Consider the following 13,124-nt stretch of genomic DNA (forward strand, 5'->3'; position numbering starts at 1 on the left):
CACATGAGTCCATCTTTTTCTCTCTCTATGTCTACCTTCTTCTAAATCGTCGTTCCAAGACCCTAGTTTTCATTTAAAATTAATGGAGGAAGTATAAAGTCTCTTTATTAACTGAACTTCTATTCATCACCCTGAAATTACTTTAAATCACCCCAACTACTTTGTAAATGTACCATTATACCCTTGGCCGCTTTTACAACTCTCTCTCCACCACCACCTAAAATCACTAACTACCAATCACTACCTCCAACCCACCGACGATCACCACCGACGACAACAATGTCTTTCCGACGTTGTAATGTTTTTCCCCTGCAATGTACTTTTTTTTTAACGAATTCCATGGGGCCAACGTGCAGGTCACACGCCAGCCCCATGGAATTCGTTAAAAAAATTTACCGCGTCAGAATTTTGTGTTCGTCGGTGGTGCTCACCGGTGTTGATCGTCAGTGGTGATTGCGAAAATGAGAGAGAATATGAATCAGAGGAGGAGTTAAGTTGGAGTAAAAAATTAAAAAAATATAGTAAGGATATGATGGTACTTTTAGCGGGGAGTTGGAGTGATTTTAAGTAAATCGGGGTGATGTTTAACAAATCCCCATTTTTTAATGCATACATGAAGCTTCGATAGAACATTCTCTCTCCATTCCTTATTGATGTTCCTAGTTTAAATTGCATAGTTTCCCATGCACATCTTCGATTATAACTACATGTAAGTATATAAGTATGTATTTGTAAAAGTTGTAACAATCTAATATTATCAAAGTACTAATTGAGATGAATCAAACAAGACCCCACATGACTGAATTTTTCTATAAAGATAATTTCTTATTTTCTTTTTTACTTACATATTGAGAAAATTTTAAAAGATCTTATGTGATTCTAAATACTGCAAAGTTTATGTCATTTTAGATTTGATCAATTAAATTCATTTTAAAATTGGTTTACTTAATTGTTGGATAAACAATTTTGTGCTATTATTGATCATATATTAACAGCTATCATTGGTACTTATGATAAAATTGTAATCATTAACTACAAGGAACTAAAAATATTTAAGATTTTTTCGTTAGAAACAACCGTTTAAAAGTGTTATTTTGTGAGAAACAACCTTATAATTTTTTTTTTTTTTGTGAGAAACAACCTTTAAACGCGATTTTCTTGTCAGATTAGTCCCTTCGACCATTTTCTGGCATTGACTTGATTTTTTCGGCGAAGATTTTTTATTTACCCTCTTCCCTCTCTTTTCCCCTCCAATTTCTTCCTCCCAACCCCACCCCAACCTCGAGCCTCACCCCCATTCTCCATCCTCCATCCTCACTATCTTGCCTTCTCATTCGCACAAGAAGCCACCACATCGGCATTGGCCAGAAGCCTAGGGCAGAATCCTCTATTTTAAACCTAAAGAAACCATTCTCTCTCTCCTCTCTTTCAAATGTCAACCCCCATTTGAATCTCCTGTGAACTTGTCATTTCATCTCTTTTCTCTCATCTCACCATTGTTGCATAAAAAATTCAGTTTGTTGCCATTAACCAGTAAGAAACCATGACCCTCCAATGATGTTAACCTAAGAAAACTCCCCCCCCCCTCCCCAAAGCTTGTTGCCATTAACAGTAAGAATGAAGACTAGAAAATAGAGGCGATAAATTTTGGAGAGAAAGAAAGAGGATGAGTAGCAGTGGCGGCATTCAGTGGCCGTGTTCAGTGGCAGCGTTCAGCGAGGGTGGAGGAGAGAAGGATGTTGCGTGAGAGGATGAGGGTCGGGGAAGGAAGTGAAAGAGAGGAGAGAGAATGGTTTGAAATAAGAAATTGGAGGGAAAAAGAGAGGGAAGGGGGTAAAAAAAAAGTCTTCGCCGGAAAAATCAAGTCAATGCCAAAAAATGATTGAAGGGTTTGATCTGACAAGAAAATCGCATTTAATAATTGTTTGTCACAAAGAAAAATTTATAAGGTTGTTTCTGACCAAAACTCTATATTCAATATAATGCTACTTGCAATAGTCCAACCATCATCCTGAAAATCTAGTTATTACAAGTAGTATTTTATTGAATATTGTGAGGGATTTGGAAACAAACTGAAGTTTGCAAGTAGTGTGAGGAATTTGGAGAGAAAAAGTTAGAAAGAGAGTGGGATGATCTTATTTCTCAATCATCAATAATGATGCTCTAAAAGTACGAAACTTCAAACTTCAATCCATAATTACCGTAGAAAGGCAGAATTATGCCTAGTTCACATTTTCACATTTTCAATCAAAATCTAGTTACTATAAATACGAAGCTTCATACCTCAAATAATAACTACTGTAAAAAATATTTAAAATGGGACAATGTTCTGATTTTCTTTTATTTCATGGAATTCTTCATGTATCTACGAAGCTTTTCAAAGAAAGACAAAGAATGTAGAGAGAAAGATCAAGACTAAATAAAGAGAAGTGTCGCCACATTCTAAATATTTTGGTACTAAATATATAATGTAATAAATCCCCAAAAAGTTCGGCACTTGATGAATTACAATGGCCACGACATGCTTAGCAAATTTTGTTCATAATCTTATAGATTTAAAGGACAAAAACTTTTTACCAATTAAATTGGTATAAGCTGAAGATTGTGAACAGTAAGTCCAAAACACGAGGAGATAGAAGCCTAATAATAGAGAGATAACAACTGAATTTCGGAAAGAAGTGAGGATTTTAAAGTGCAATCATTTTCTTTTCTTTTAAATTTTTCTCTTTTACGCTTTGGGATGGTCTTAGCTTGGCACCTGGGCATGGCCGGGCTGGACCTGTTTACACTTTACAGACTTGGCTCGTGGACTTTGGACATCAATATGTTGGGCCCGAGCCCATGAATGGCGGGCTGTATCGGGCCTGAAATTTTCATATTTTGTCTACAAACTGGCCTAGGTTCACGTTCTGCAGGCCAGGCTCGTGTCTCATGCGAATCTGACCCGTGTTTTATAGTTTTTTTTTATAATTTTTGGCAATCTCAGACTAAAAAACAAAAAAAGATATTCGGTGTGTGAGGCGGCCCACAGGCCATATAGACGGGCTCGTGCCGGAATGGTCCGAAAATAATGGGTCATATAGACGGGCTCGAACCGAAATATTGACTGTGATAGGTCCATGGTCCATGTAGCGGTGGGCCCGGCCTATGTCCACCTTTACAGATATGCCTTTCGCTCTTTGATACATGACATGTAGGTTATAACTCATTCCTTGTTTTCCCTCCACTGTCAATATAATGTAAAAATCTGAGTAGAATATTAACAAGCTTTACCAAATAAAACAAAAAACTTTGATAGTTTGATGATTACTTCAGTACGAAGGACTCAATTAATCATGATGTACAATTATAGCCTTATAGGAGTATATATTTATCTTGAGATATTCAAAAGTGTAAATCGGTAAAGAGAATGTTATGTATGTTTCCTGAAGTTCTCAATACTTTCGATTTTCAAGTATGGATTATCATGAATTACTAGACATAGTTTATTGACGTATAACATCCAAAATAAATCTAAATTTTTAAATATTTTGTCATAGTTGTGATATGATACCAACCCGTAAAACAATGTGGATAAAGTATTATGACTCGTCCGAAATTAGTAACCATAAAGTATGGTAACATCATCTTCAAGAATAACTTTAGAAACATTATTGGAAAATTGGTAACAACAAATAGAAATGGAGGGAGTATAGTTTTTAGGACGATACTAAATATAGCATATTGCAAACAACCATTTTTAAAAACTAGCCTAATTTGAACAATTTATATTAATTTTAATCCTAATAGGTTATTGATATTCAATATATCCTCTATGTTGAATTCCAATGCAACTATTAAACACCCTTTGTTTCAAAATATAATACATTCACGCTTTACGAAAATTTGCTTTGACCACAAATATCTCTCGCAATATGATAAATTAAATTGTAAAACTCATACCGTTGGATTCGTCTTGAAAATACTACAGTAACGTTATTTTTTAAAAAAATTTCTATCAATATAAATCAGAGTAATTAATTAACAGTCAAAGTTCGACCTCAAACATCTTGCGTGCCTTATATTTTGAAATGGAGGGGGTAATGTTTTAATTGTCTATTTAATGGCTTCAGAAGATGACTTTAGAATACACAACATCTTTGAATAACTTCTACTTTAATGTATGTGTATATAACAGGTAAAGCTGTCTTAAAATAAAGATGTCCACATATTCTTTAAAAGATAATTATTTTCACTGATAAATAGTTAAATTTGTTAAAAAATAGAGAAGAGAAAAACGACAAATAAACTTTTTAAAAAGGAAATTCTATGTTAGAATTAATTTTTCCTTTTATTTTCATAATTTTTAGTAATATCAATATATAAATATATTTAATGAGTGAATGGATGAGTAATGAATGCAATGGAGCACCACCCCAAGCGACCAATATGTCACGTGCTCCACCCGTCATCCATTTTTCATTAATTAATTTCGAATTTTCATCGACCTTATAAGAATCAAGGGAAATGGGGAAACAAATTTCCATTTAAATTTTCATCTCCATGTTCACCATATTTTAGGAAGAAATATTATGAAATATAAAATTTATCATCTTATTATTTATGAACTTTTAAGCAACCATTGATTACATCTAATAAAGTTTTGATATAAACATAAATAGAACTTCAATATAAATATATAGATTAAATCAAAATAAAAGCTAGTAAAACAACTAAAACAAATGAAATCTATTAAAATTCAATAAGGTAATTAAAGAGGAAATTTGAATAGTTCTACCTCTTACACTGTATTATTTTGGTTCTTCTCGGATAACAAAGCTTGAACTCCTTGTCGCCAATTTCTTTATAAATTGCATTGATTTTATTAGTTCTTGGTGAAGTCATGTTGGTTGATTTGAGATCCCATAAGAAAAAGGAAATGTTTAGTAAGAAGCTAATAAAAGATAAGGGGAAAGAGTAAAAAAATGATGAAGAAAGAAGCGGAATGCATAACAAATGGTAGATCCAAAACTTAAGGAAGACAGAGAAGAGAGAGAAAGACAAAGGTGCGAGAATATATAGTTTAAATAATGAAACCCCAACACACGTGTACAAGGGTCAACATATTCCAAAAAATAGAAAAACAAGAAAAAGAACTATAATGTTAGCAAAAAGATTCTTCATATAAACACTAATCTCTAAAACATATTTCATTTGAATATCTACAGTATATATACATATATTTTATACAAGTATGCATACATATTAATGCACATACACATACCTTATAAAAATTCACTAATATATTGGAAGGAAAATTTGACCTTTTCCTTATTCCTTTTGTGTTTTTTTTTTCCTTTTAAGATGTTCAGTTTGATGTTAAACTATTTATTTATTTCGAGCAATCATTTTGTGTTTTGGGCTTCTTCTTCATTCTTCAATGCTAGTAAAAATTATTCTTTTGTTCTAATGGATCTGCGCCTCCTTTTCTTATGTGCTTGACACGCTCATTATAAACACGTCAAAGATATCTAAACCACCAAATATAAGGAAAACAAAGGGTCGAATCCACAAGTACTAATGCAAGCACAAACTAAGAATCAATTTATGATAAGCTAACCCAAGTCTAAGTCTTTGAAGATTTACAGACGAAAACAAAATAAGAAAAATGACTTTGGAAAATGGTATCCACCAATCAACTCATTCACAAACCAATTAAATGACTTTGAAAAATGGTACCCACCAATCAACTCATTCACAAATCAAATAATCAATTGAGGGGAATTGTTCACCGTTGGTACCAACTCATTCACAAACTAATTAATCAATTGAGGGGAATCGTTCATCCATTGGCACTCTAACCACTCTCTCAAGCTAATTAGATTGACCTACTCTCCTACTGAAGATTTGTTGTCATGGCGACTAAAGCATTCAACCAAGCATATCAATATAAAATGATGAACATAAACAAAAAAAAAAAAAAGTCCTCTAGGCATTGTAGTCCCTGTTATCATTGTCCCATAAGCCCATAATAAATTTGAGGCAACCCTTTCACTTCATCTCTCGATCCTTCACGAAATTATGCCCCTATGATTGCCAATCACATAAACATTTATAAAAGAATGTCAAATCAATTAACCAAAATTATCACAAGTCAAATTCAATGTTGGATTTAGAGGTTCATGAACTCATTCTCGCTTCAAACCCTTCCGAAAGAAATAGCTACTCACAAATCATGATGATTATAAGATAAAAATATTAACAACTAAACAATATGATAATATATTGATTTAACACTAGTTAAAGTAAGAAAAATAATACACAAAGAATTAAACTAACCATGAATAAATGAATCTAATGAAAAGAATTAAAATAAAGTAGTCAAAAGAGGAGAGAGAATAAGATATACTCATGAACTCATTGTTGAAGATTCAATGCTTTGTCACCCTTGAATCTCAAAATATATGATTTCTCATTGATTTTGCCAATTTCTCTCTCCTAAGGTTCTAAGAATTTGAAATGCTCACAAAAATAAAATCTCCATATATTAAAATATAATGTGCCTCCCAAATTAACATAAATAAACTTGTCTGATATAGTGCTTAACTAAACTAAGTATAAGTACAGATTAACCCTTGTTCAATAAGAGGATTTATAAAGGACTTTCAGGAAACAAGCGAGACGGGAGGTTTGGAGTGACCCGAGTGCTTGGATTGAGGTTGCTTTGGTCTTGTCGGATTAACACAACTGAAATTTCAGTTTTTCGCAAATGAACCTGGACGAGTCAGTTGACTCGAGTGCTCACGTAACTTGGTCAATTTCGTCGACACATTTTCAAATGGCCATGACTCAATCTTTTTTCATCAAAATTGGGCTTGTGAACACTCTTTGGAAATTGATCGAGCCAAGCTTTCATAATTAACTTGAATCACCCAAAAAAGTCGTGTATGCTAAAAGTTATATCCATTTGAAGTTGACTCTTTTACGCAGACCATTCCTAAACTTCTTATGTTTGCCCCCATGAACTCGGTTATGCTTCCTTGACCAATCTCTTCGATTTTAGTATCCGAAATTGCGCATGTTCTCTCCAAGCACACTCCCAAACTCTGAAACGAAATAAGGAGGAAAATTGCACAACTTAAGGAAATAACTAAAAACTAGCCTAAAGTAACTTAAAAACCATTATAATACTGTAGATACATAATCATGTCTCCCCATCTAGTACCTTATTGTGACTAATATCTTGCTCCACTTTGTTTGAATCGAGGAAAGAATAAAGAATAAGAAAAAAGCGATCTCCCAAATCATGAATTTTAAATGCTCATCCCTACCCTTAGAACATCGAATGGGATTTGATCCTGCATCATTGGCCTACCACATTGCGTGAGTCGATTCATTATGACTCCGCCTTTTATTATACTAATCACTTCCTTTTTCTAAGCCACATTATTGCTTCTAAGACAACCTTAGCAAAACCTTTCAACACTCAACGCTATGACAACGCCTCATCTTTCGAGTGTTCCTTTCTTTAGCCTTTCTTGTATCTCTCACCTTAGGAACTCTTTATGGAATCTTCGATCGAACTTTCACTGAGCATGACGAGATATCTTTAAAATCAACTAATCAGGCTAGTACTTCATCAAATCCATCTTAGTGGGGCTTGGTCACTGGTCCATCCAGAAAATCACAATCTCCAAGTCCAGACCTATTGTAATAAGGACTTCATTACAAGTCCATATGTGAAATCTTGGGTTTTAAAACCCACACCGATACAAGACCGAACCTACTTTATGGGCTCACTTAGACCTTGACATACAACCCTCGAATCATATAGAACTCAAGAGCTACAAAATCTCGTTCTATAATATATTTCAAATCCAATATATTATCCTTGGGGGCTTCCCATGTCTCCTCTTAAATAGGCTCCAAGTGTACCTTAACAAGGACTTCATTACTAGTCAATACAAAAGATTGTGGGCTCCAGAGCCGTACGAAATCCTAATTGTTTAATGGGCTCACTTAGACACGTAACAACTACGACACATTTCAAATTAAACATTGCTTACATGGATCATCCTTGGGGGCTTACCCTTTATCCTATTTCAAAAACAGTTTTTTAGACGAAAATTTGAGCTTCTAATGGAATGATCAAATCATATCATCTGCATTAGTGTCATTATATCATCTGCATGTCATACCTCTACATTAGTGTCACACCTCTACATCTGCATTACAAATTTACATCGTCCAAACATTGTGTCAAGCATTGCATCCTATCGTACATAGCCATAGGATTCTAGCGTCAATCATCGAGTCACACATACATACACACATATATGCACACATGATAACACATCATTACTACATAATTGACCATAAGTAACACATTTAGGTAACACTTTTAAAATATTAACACTAGAACTTTAATATAGGTACCACTTTTAAAATAGTAACACTAGGAATATTAAAATAACCCTCCCAATAATATATCTACATTAAAATAATGTTCGACCCTCACTTTTCCCTCAATTGAAACTCTCTCTCAATATAACCCTTTCTCGCGCGCACCGTCCCTCCCTCTGTGGACCTCTACCATCCTTGGCTTCCGCCGTCCCTCCCTTCGCCTTCCTTCACTTTCTCAGTCGTCCTCACTCAGATCACTCACTCTATTGATTACTACTTTACGATTGAGTGGGACTGAATTTGCAAGGTATGAATTCTTCACTACTGAATATTTAGAAATTAGGGTTTTCAATTGAATTTTTTAAAGCTATGTTGATTTTAGTCCTTAGATTAATTGTTGAACTCTATTTGATTGACTATTTATGATTGGAAGCGAAGTAGGCCAGTGAATATGGATTATCGATTGTAACAACATATCATTATAATTACAAAACTCTTTTGTTCGAAAAATCTGATGAATTTTCTAAGTTTAAAGGTTGCTTCTTGGCTTAAAAAGTTTAAATCTTATGAACCCAATTTCTTTTTCATTCAAGTTGTTGAGCGTGTGGGGATTGGTTGATAGAGTGGAAGTATAATTTGAGTGATGAGTTCATTATTTATGATGCATTTATTTGAAGACCGCGTTGATAAAAGCATGTAAATATGAAAACTAGCACTACAAGAATGTAGTTCATTTGCGACCAAAGTTTACAACCATACGAAAACCTGGTGGTAAAATAGGACAAATAACGTTCGTTTGTTTAGCTCGTCCTAAATATTGACATTGTTTTGCAACTAGTACTAAATCTGGTTGTAATCATAAGATTTTGGTTGCAAAAGGTACAAAATTATCCCAAAAACTTGAACGGGAGTGTTAATAGGTTTCTAAAATATAAAAACTTGAGCAGGAGTGTCCCAAATACAAGTGAGCCGGTTGGACTGAGAACATACTTGAAGTACGACACAAAGAGAGCAAGGGTTAGTTTAGTTATCAGAAGAATCGAGCCTATGCTACCCCTTGTGATTTTCCTTGTCCTGGATTTGTGAATGATGGAAGATTGTGATCGAGTTGGATTGCAAATGGGGCAAACTGGAGTGCATATTTGGTCATAGGTGTCAACACTGTTGCCTATAAGGCGATTTTCGTGGCAATGCAATCTTGTGGCATATTGAGGGTGATTTGGGAGTTGATGTTGGGGTCGAACATTTTTGCACCTATGAAGGCCAAAGCTATGTAAAGCGAGATGACTGTTGTGATTGTGAAGCTCATTACAACAACTTGTAAAGACAATAGTGCAGGAAAGAACATAAGTGCAAGTAAATTAACAACTTTTCATCTTTCTTTCTTTTTCCTTTTCATTTCTTTTTATGTTTGGTTTGGGCAGGGGAGGGTGGTTTCCGGGGGTTAAGATCAGACGCAACCTGTGTATCTCAGGCCCTTTGCACTAAGTAGGTTGAGCCCAACAGTTATAGATGGGCCTCCATTACCCCCTTCCCTGAAATCCATTGGACCGAAATTGGCATCCTTAACATCTCTGCCAACACCATAACCCTGATGTCTTCTGTTGATGTTAACATAGATGGCATTTTTTTTGCTGGTTACAACTGATATTTAGTCAAATCTCATTATTGTTTCTTTGAGTTGGAAAAAAGGGACCTAGTTGAGGCTCCAATCCCAAATATGAAGATAATAAGATGCTTATGTTGTCATTGAGGTATAAGCTCTTCAGTAGGTATATTACTTTTATTTCCTTTTTGCCAATCATCTTACTGTGATTTTATGAAATGAATAGTGGAATCTACCTTCTTATACTTGGAGTGATCTTTCATGGATGTATATATGTAGTGAAAAACAATGTGCCCTGCATAACTAAAGGTATAAAGTCCAGATACATGAGGAATTCTATTTAGTTGCAGCCCTGGTATTCTATGGTTTGCTTTCACTGCCCCAGATATTGTTGTACCCGTCACTGTCAGAAAAATAAACGCTGACATGATAATACCATTGGCTGATAGAAAAGCTATAGTAGAGAGGTTTCTAAGCCATATAATAGGAAACGGTACGAAAACTGCTACCATTATTAATAGCTTTGATTTTTCCATCAGAGATACCTGAACAGAAATTCCTGTGAAGACCAAATTCATATTTGGTTGCAACTAATTTTTTTATATATATTAACTTGTCATATGCATTTCCTTTTTTTGTGAATTTCTCTCTTGATTTCAGAAGAATACATAAAAGTTTCATAAATAAATTCGTAAATTCAGAAGTTATGATACTATGTTATGGTATACTAAAGTTATGACTATTTCTTTAATATCTTTGCATTGAATCAGCTTCTTTCCTATGATGCCCCCACCATCTTCTTTCATGTGATGCCCCCACCATAGTGACATAGAGTGAAGATTTTGTATTGTTCTTAAGATATAACTCCTAGCAGTGTTGAAAATATCCATTCAATAATTATTTAACAACGTGTCCATGTTAAGCAAATTAAGTAAAAGAACATTAGGAGGTTTTGTAGTATTGAATCAACTTTGGTACCAAGAATCTATTATGCAACTTTGTGAAAGACATATTTTTTGTTTGCTAGGTTTCAAATACTATGTAATGGAACATTAACAAACCAAACTTCCAATATAAACTAGTTGTGCCAAATACATATGGTTCTTTGATCTAGACTTTAATGTTCCAGATTTTAAGTGAGTTGAGCTTCTCTCCATTGTTCCCCTCTTCTGTGTTTTTACTTAGAACTTGAGCAATTTTAACTAGTTAAGTCTATTTATGAAGCTTATTATTTGGGTGGTCAAGTAGAAATTATGAAGCTTAGACAATGTTGTCGGATGAGGTGGAAAGAGAGATAATTGAGAGTATTTCTCTTTATGAGAAAAAATTAGAATTATGGGTATTGAGTATATCAACTACTAATGAACCACCTAATTCCAATTCTAGTTCCCTACAGGAAGAAAAATCTGTATTCATTGGGCGGAAAGCATTTCCAATGGAAAATGAGTTCTAGTTAGCCTCCTTCGTTTCTGTTATTAAAAATCCAGTTTAGAAATTTCTTCATATTTACTTCAATACACCTAACATAAAGAGAGCCAACTGAAATAGACTTAATTTTTTTTTAAAAGGTTGAAATTTATAAGATTTTTATTGGAGGTGAGGCTCCTTGTGAATAACAAACTGGAGCGAAAGATGATGCTATGGAGGATTTGGTACAAAGCTCTCTCAACCTGCAAGGGCTACATCATCAAATTGAAAGTGCCTCCTCGTTATGCACAAGAAGTAGTGGGAAAGATGAAACAGTTGTGTGGAAATGTCTGTATGCAAATAATGTATCAGAACAAGTTTAGATGTACGACGTTGTAGAGGGGCCAAGGAATGGCAACATTCTAGAGTGGTTGGACTGGTGTTTAACATTCTAGAGGGATTTAGATATTGTGGTTCTGTTGGTTGGGTGGTTTGGTGACAGAAAACTCGTAGTTCATTGTGGTAGCCTAGAGGTCAGGATGAAATTACTACTAGTGCTGCAATTTTTATGGCGGCACACCAAGCCTATTATATGTACAGTTCAGCAGCCACATATGTATTGTGCAGTGGAGTTACAACGGGGTGCAAGCATGTTGAGTATGAGATTCATATCATATTTGTATGGAAGATTTTTTTTTGAGGGGAAAGAGAAGTGCATTAATCAAAGGGACAAAGTGTCAATAAGTACATAGGGTGTTACAGAACTAGGACAGTGATGCTCCCAACATTGTTCAACACCAAAAGGCACAACTCTAGCATGGTTATGGGCAACAATATTCCCATCCCTTTTAACATGAGAAAAAGGAACAGAAGAAAATGCATTACACATAGAAAGAATGTCCCCAAGTATTGCATCCAAATCTTAGAAGAAAATTGCAGCTTTCGTTAACCTCTTCGTTGCTACCAGAGAGTCGGATTCAAAAATCACATCCCCATACCCATGAGCTTGGGCCAAGTGGGTTGCCATGTAAATGGCCTTGCATTCAACTACCTCGGGAGGCCAGTAGGCACGCACACGTCTGGTTGCAGCAAAACACACCTTACCTTCCGAGTCGCGGGCTATCACTCCAAGTCCCACCCATCCTTCCTCAGCCAAACTTGCATCTATGTTCAATTTAATAGCGCCAACTGGAGGGGCATACCATCGGCTTGGGCTCAGAGGACGGGGGGAGCGCATTCCTCCATAAATCTTCACAACATAGTTGTTAAAATCTTCAACTTGTCTCATAATTCCCTGGCCCACCACAGTAGCAGGCTGACTTGTATGCTCAAAGACTCTCCTGTTCCTTTCAACCCAAACGTTCCATAGGATATAACAACCCTTTTGAACCACCTTTGCATCCATCTGACTCCATCTGACGAAGGTATCACACATAGCTTCATCTTCAACCCCTGGCAATAATATATAACTACCCAGCTCTTCCCACAACTAGAGCGACATCGGGCAACGAAATATAATAAATTGCGTTTCATCCTCTCTAGCACAACAGGGGCACCCTGCTTTGTCGATGAGGTGGCGTCTTTGAAGCACTTTCCTTACTGGGAGTGAACTTGTGCACGCACGCCACAGGAAATGACGTACCTTTGGCGACACATTTAAACTCCATAAAATATTCCACACTCTATGAAAATCATCCAGGTTTCCCCTTTTCCCAGCATATAAGCAGTT

The 13,124-nt window shown here is 35.2% G+C and overlaps 1 protein-coding gene across 1 annotated transcript in view; it reads right to left on the reverse strand.

The window, feature by feature from the left end:
- The window catches only part of LOC130591841 (uncharacterized), a 37,128-nt gene extending 24,298 nt beyond the window's left edge, over window positions 1–12,830 (reverse strand). Inside the window, exons 1-2 of the mRNA XM_057395778.1 lie at window positions 12,346–12,830; window positions 12,144–12,240 (exon numbers count right to left, since the gene is read on the reverse strand). Coding sequence (XP_057251761.1) covers window positions 12,144–12,240; window positions 12,346–12,830 — 582 coding nt within the window. The remainder of the gene's footprint in view (window positions 1–12,143; window positions 12,241–12,345) is intronic.
- Between the last annotated feature and the right edge of the window lie 294 nt (window positions 12,831–13,124).

The sequence above is a fragment of the Beta vulgaris genome, chromosome 6 (assembly GCF_026745355.1).
Source record: "Beta vulgaris subsp. vulgaris cultivar EL10 chromosome 6, EL10.2, whole genome shotgun sequence".
Classification (NCBI taxonomy): Eukaryota; Viridiplantae; Streptophyta; class Magnoliopsida; order Caryophyllales; family Amaranthaceae; genus Beta; species Beta vulgaris.